General features: G+C 38.2%; 2 protein-coding genes across 2 annotated transcripts; one reads left to right on the forward strand and one right to left on the reverse strand.

The window, feature by feature from the left end:
- On the forward strand, nucleotides 1-2,294 carry LOC106300566 (probable ubiquitin-conjugating enzyme E2 16). The gene is made up of 6 exons (XM_013736735.1): nucleotides 1-166; nucleotides 264-367; nucleotides 446-548; nucleotides 935-998; nucleotides 1,842-1,930; nucleotides 2,025-2,294. The coding sequence occupies exons 1-6, from the start codon at nucleotides 137-139 to the stop codon at nucleotides 2,118-2,120; spliced, it is 486 nt and encodes a 161-aa protein (XP_013592189.1). The 5' UTR covers nucleotides 1-136; the 3' UTR covers nucleotides 2,121-2,294.
- Nucleotides 2,248-5,560, reverse strand: LOC106300565 (cytokinin dehydrogenase 5). Its single transcript, XM_013736734.1, has 5 exons — nucleotides 4,650-5,560; nucleotides 4,439-4,566; nucleotides 4,014-4,280; nucleotides 3,203-3,465; nucleotides 2,248-2,783 (listed from the first exon to the last, which is right to left on the reverse strand). The coding sequence occupies exons 1-5, from the start codon at nucleotides 5,239-5,241 to the stop codon at nucleotides 2,426-2,428; spliced, it is 1,608 nt and encodes a 535-aa protein (XP_013592188.1). The 5' UTR covers nucleotides 5,242-5,560; the 3' UTR covers nucleotides 2,248-2,425.
- Nucleotides 5,561-5,831: the final 271 nt, after the last annotated feature.

A 5,831-nucleotide genomic window follows, 5' to 3' on the forward strand; every position in this document is an offset into this window, starting at 1 on the left:
TCTCTTCAATCAGAGAAGAGGACCCCACAAATCCTCCGATTCTTCCTCGGGCCTTCCTTTCTTCTTCTTCTTCTTCTTCTTCTTCTTCTCCTAAGGGGGGAGAATCATCTCTGTCTCAATCCATCTCTACATAGCCATGTCAAGTTCTGGTGCTCCTTCTCACAAGGTTTCCTTCTCTTTACCTCTCTCTCACTCCCTCTGTTTTTATCTCTTTGTGTGTCACTGACTTAGGGTTTTGACTTTTTGTTTAAACTTGGCGTAAGGCTCTGAGCAAGATCGCGTGTAAAAGGCTTCAGAAAGAGCTTGTGGAATGGCAAATGAATCCACCTACGGGGTTCAAACACAAGGTCAATGATAATCTCCAAAGGTACAAAAAGCACCGTTTATTTCTGACTTTTGAATTATTGAATTAGGGAACTGTAATGTAAAATTCGATTGGTTACAGATGGATAATCGAAGTTATTGGAGCTCCAGGAACTTTGTACGCGAACGAAACCTATCAGCTTCAAGTTGATTTTCCCGAGCACTATCCTATGGAGTCACCGCAAGTGAGTGTTTGATGACTTTGCTGGTTAGATTATACATAATAATACACTATATATACAGTCTATACTTAAATGGGATTTGCAGATAATGCTTTGATGATGAAATGGATACTGGACTCGAGTTTGACTCGAGCATAAGTTTTTTTTTCCACGTATCTGAAACTACATCGATGCAAATATATTCGTTTAGTCTAAGAATTTATAAGTAAACCAAGCGTTCTTGACCTCGTTAGGCATATAAAACCATAGGCATATATTTATAAGAAAACCTTGAAAACCATAATCCTAAAATTAAAATAGAAAAACTAAAATAAAGAAAATACAAATTAATGGTAATTATTCTTATTCTTAGATGTCACCTTGTTATGTTTTGTTTACTTACTGTACAGGTGATTTTTCTCCTTCCGGCTCCTTTGCATCCCCACATTTACAGCAATGGGCATATTTGCTTAGGTACGTGAGATTGTCCTCTGTTTCTTCTGTTACATTCTCTCTCTTTAGGTTTACAGTCTATTACTTTGGGTTACTTTTCCTTTAACGTGATGAGGCATCTCAACGCACTTTTGTGGTAGAAACAAGATATAGCTGATTATCTGATGTTTTTGACACTTTAGTAAAAGGTTGAGACTGAAAATACAGATCAAAACTATGTAAGAGCTTATATTTCAACTATCGTATTCTCTAGAGTGTTTATATTTCATAATCTGTAATATAACCTCTTACTACTACATTTAATGTTAATGCACCAAATGTTAAGCAAAAAACTATGTAAGAGCTGTATAAACCATGTAAGAAGGTGCCATGAATTTGCATTTCCAAACTAATCTGAAGTCTTGCCCGTTAATTTGAATGGCACCCTCTTCAATTGCTTTATATATATACCTTAAGATTTTGCCTTATACCCTCTTCAATTGCTTACTATCATATTCTCTAGAGTGTTTATATTTCATAATCTGTAATATAACCTCTTACTACTACATTTAATGTTAATGCACCAAATGTTAAGCAAAAAACTATGTAAGAGCTGTATAAACCATGTAAGAAGGTGCCATGAATTTGCATTTCCAAACTAATCTGAAGTCTTGCCCGTTAATTTGAATGGCACCCTCTTCAATTGCTTTATATATATACCTTAAGATTTTGCCTTATAATCCAATGCTATATATATCGGTTTAAGATCATATGATCAGTGTTGGCAAGATATACAGAATGACTAAAACGTTTGGATATTCGGCTTTTCATGCACTTTATTGTTCAATAATATATTTTATAACATCTGTGGCCTATCCTTTGTAGATATTCTGTATGATTCGTGGTCTCCAGCCATGACGGTGAGTTCTATCTGCATCAGCATCCTCTCCATGCTCTCTAGCTCGACTGAAAAGGTACATGCCCTCTTGAACTTGCCATTTTTTATAAAATATGTGCTCACTTTGTTGTTCCACAAAAGCTGAACCTTCCCCTTTCGCTTGGTTGCAGCAACGACCGACCGATAATGACAGATATGTGCAGAATTGTAAGAACGGAAGATCTCCAAAGGAGACGAGATGGTGGTTCCACGATGATAAAGTATAAACCATCCATCCATCAAAACCATAAATGTATAATAATCCAAAACAGTCATGAGGTTTGTTTGTTGTCTAATTTTAATTTAATAATCGGGTTTAAAGCTTCGCTAGACCCATATCAAAATCCGTGATGATGTAGAAAATTTAAACAGTAACATATTACTAACTTGAATCTTCCTAACTCTAATTTTTAAACGATACTAACAAAATACGCCAACCTAATCTCTCTCTGATGCTTCTCTATTAGGACATATATATACATCAGGAAGAATATAATCTCAACTACTACTTTCCCCCTCTGATTCTGTCCTGTCACCATGAAGCTGACGATGAAGACGGCGATGGAGGAAACAAAGCCAGAGATGGGTTCTGAAAGATTTTCTGACCGGTAGCGAGTATATGCCGTGGATCGAACTCAGTCTTCATGCTTCTAAACTGATCCCATCTGTCTCCATAATGATCCACCCACTCCTCTTGCGTTGCATGGTGAGGAAGGTACTGCTTCACATTGATCTTGGCTTGTTCACAGAACTCCAAGATCCGACGGTTCTGATCTTTCAAATACTCTAGCTTCTGCGTTTCCTCACCATCCGATAAAGCTGATCTCAATAGAGCCACCAGGTAGAAAACTTCCTCGTCCGGTGTAACGGCCGAGCTTCTTTCGTCCCATCTGACATTACAAAAAATCCGACACGTCAGCACGACATAATCTTATAGTTAATAAATGATGTGGGGGAGGGTCGTTGAGATCGGTTCCGTTTCGTAGAATCCGATTGGGACCCACCACCATTAGTTATAGGAACTAAAAAACAATAGACCCAATCTGGACCGTCCAGATCGGACAATGAACCAAAAGAGAAAGATGAGCCGACGATGATGCGTTATTATCAATCTTAGCTGGTTCGATTCGATGCACATGTGAACAAAGTTTTTCGGACAATCCCATGTACCACTAATTTACAGTTTCGACAAAACATTTATTTTTTTGGACCACAAGTGTAACTTTGCATGCATGCAAAACTCGTTTTATTCTTTTGTTTCTGAAAAGAAATTTCTAAGTAAACGGTGGTAATATCGATCGGAACTTACTTGTCTTTGTTCATTGGGTAGATAAGGATAGGGCCACTAGTTTTATTCCCCAAAATGCCCTTGAAAACGCCTTTGTCAAAATCAGAGATTCTTGATTTTGGTACGAATAGGTTGAGCCATGGGTGTGGAACCTCCCATAAATTCTTCGACCGGAGCTTCAGCTCCGCCTTGTGAACCCGGTCCAGGAAATCCACATATTGCAAATCTGTCGTGAATACCGATGTCGGTATAAAATTTAATTTCTTCATCAAAATCTCTACTTCCTGGAGCAAACAAAACCCACTTTTAATTTATTTAAACCAGAATAGGAAAATTAAAGTTAGGAGAAAATTAAAAAACTGTTTTGCTATTAAAGCCTACCAAAACCAAGGATAAGTTAAGATTCCAGTAGAGTTGGTTTTATTAAAACTTAATTAGAGTAAAGGGGAATCATTATTTGGTGAGTGGTCCATGACCCCGTCCACTACTTAATTAGTAACCATGATTAATTCGCTAGTGATAAACTAAACATAATAGTTCAGGTGGAAAAGCTAGATCTCTGTAGATCCTCTCTCGCTTCTTTTTCATGCCTTCTTCCTAATTTAAATTATAATAAACTATTTTAATTATATAATAAAGCCGACACAACAAAAATACTATGGAGACCACTTTCAATCATATAAACTAAAAGAAAACCAAATTTTTTAATCATGATTTCCTCAATAATCGCATAGCGTTAAATCGTTCCAGATATTCATCATTATAAAAAGAATAATATCTCTTTATCTAATTGAGAAGAAAAAAAATTGAGAACTTCTTAATTAAATTTTACCTGATCGACGGTGTCGGACTCGGACTCGTGGTAGTTCTTGGTGATCTCAAGGCAATACAGAACGGAGCCGTTAGAGCTAACGGAAGAAATTTTAACGGGGTTATGAGGAGAGAAGAAAGAGGATCTCCAGTTGTTGACGAGACCTTCGTCCACGATCACAAACCCTTCCACGTAATCAAACTTTGAATGACCATGCATAGATATTAAGTATTCTTGGTCATCTGTAAACACTTCGAAGCTCGAATACAACACTCTTATCCATCTTACCTGTCACAAGATTATCATTTAGGGTTTCATTAACTAAATTTAATAAATTTATAAAACAAAATATGTCACCACAATAGTGAAAAGGTTAATGTAACTCATGGACCCGCCTGGCAGTTTTATATCGTGACAACATAGAATCAAAATTTAAAAACATTTACCCTTTGGGGAGCAGGTTCGAGAGAGATTCGTGCTCGTGTAATGATCCCAAATTGACCTAACCCACCAAGAACTCCATGGAAAAGCCTTGTGTTCTCTTCTTCTGAACATCTCATCACCTCTCCTCTCCCTGTTTTTGATTCAATATGTTTGTTATTAATATGAAAATCAATTCAAGAACCAAATATATGAACTTGAACGTTTTATACTAACCAGTTACAACGTCTAGCTCAAGGACGTTACTAATTTGAGGACCATGGTGAAAAGCTTGACCACTAATTCCTGCATTGGAGAGTGTACCACCAACGGAAAGATACAGGTAATCAGTCCATGACTTTGGTGCTAAGCCATGCTCCAACGTTTTTTTCAACACATCAACCCATAACTCTCCACCCCAAACGTCCACATACATTTCCTCCGGTTCAACTAGTGGCTCCAGCGTCCCTATGTTGCGGTGGCTCATCTCCACCACCACACCGTTCCTCCCTGTCGAAGCCTGTCCGTTTATGGAATGGCCGTGGCCACGGGCTGAGACCGGAAAGGCCGTGGCTGAGCCGTAAGCTGTTCTGATGAGCCGTGCCACGTCTTCAGCTGAGGATGGATGAAGTACGGCTAATGGCTCCTCCGGCGACTTTAGCATACCGAAGTCCGACGAGACGGAGGCTAAGTCGGAAGGCTTGAAGGTGAAGTGGCCGTCGACGTCTATGGCTCCGATGCGGAGGAGCTCGCTGGGACCAACGGCTATGATCAGTGTACAAATCGCGAATGTCACGAGAAGAAAGCTTGACGTCATTTCACGAGTCATCAAGAAATCAAGATATGCGTCTCTCAGGACACTAAAGGGGAAAGGAATATATAGAAGAAGAAATGATAATAAAGATGTTTTAGATGATGAGAGATTTTATGGGGAAATGGAAAAACATATATAGGAGATCCTTGGGAGTTCGTGAGCTAACGTAAGCCCAGATTACACTTTGAAGATTTTCTGAGCAACATGCACAGATTCTCTCTCTTTTTCGGTTTGGGTGAAAAACAATACTATTATAAAAATATAACGAGCTTTCAAAATCTATTTATTCGTACAATTTAACGAGTTTATGCGTTTATGTATGTGTCGAGAATATGAGGACAAGAAGCTCTCTATTTATAGGACAGAGAGTTTGTACCGGAGAAGATCACGTCATATTCTTAATAACAAATTCATCTTTAACAGAAGGGCCGTGTGATATCTACGTGTCGATGTGTATCATTAACTATTCTACGTAGTATATACACATAATATGTTTCAGCAAGACATTGTGGACCGAATACTTACGGTTGGACTACTTCAAGATTGGCAGTATCAAATTTCTCAAAACAAAACGTGTTATATGAGCTTAAAGCTAGGTAACCATT

Source organism: Brassica oleracea, chromosome C6 (assembly GCF_000695525.1).
Source record: "Brassica oleracea var. oleracea cultivar TO1000 chromosome C6, BOL, whole genome shotgun sequence".
NCBI classification, from domain to species: domain Eukaryota; kingdom Viridiplantae; phylum Streptophyta; class Magnoliopsida; order Brassicales; family Brassicaceae; genus Brassica; species Brassica oleracea.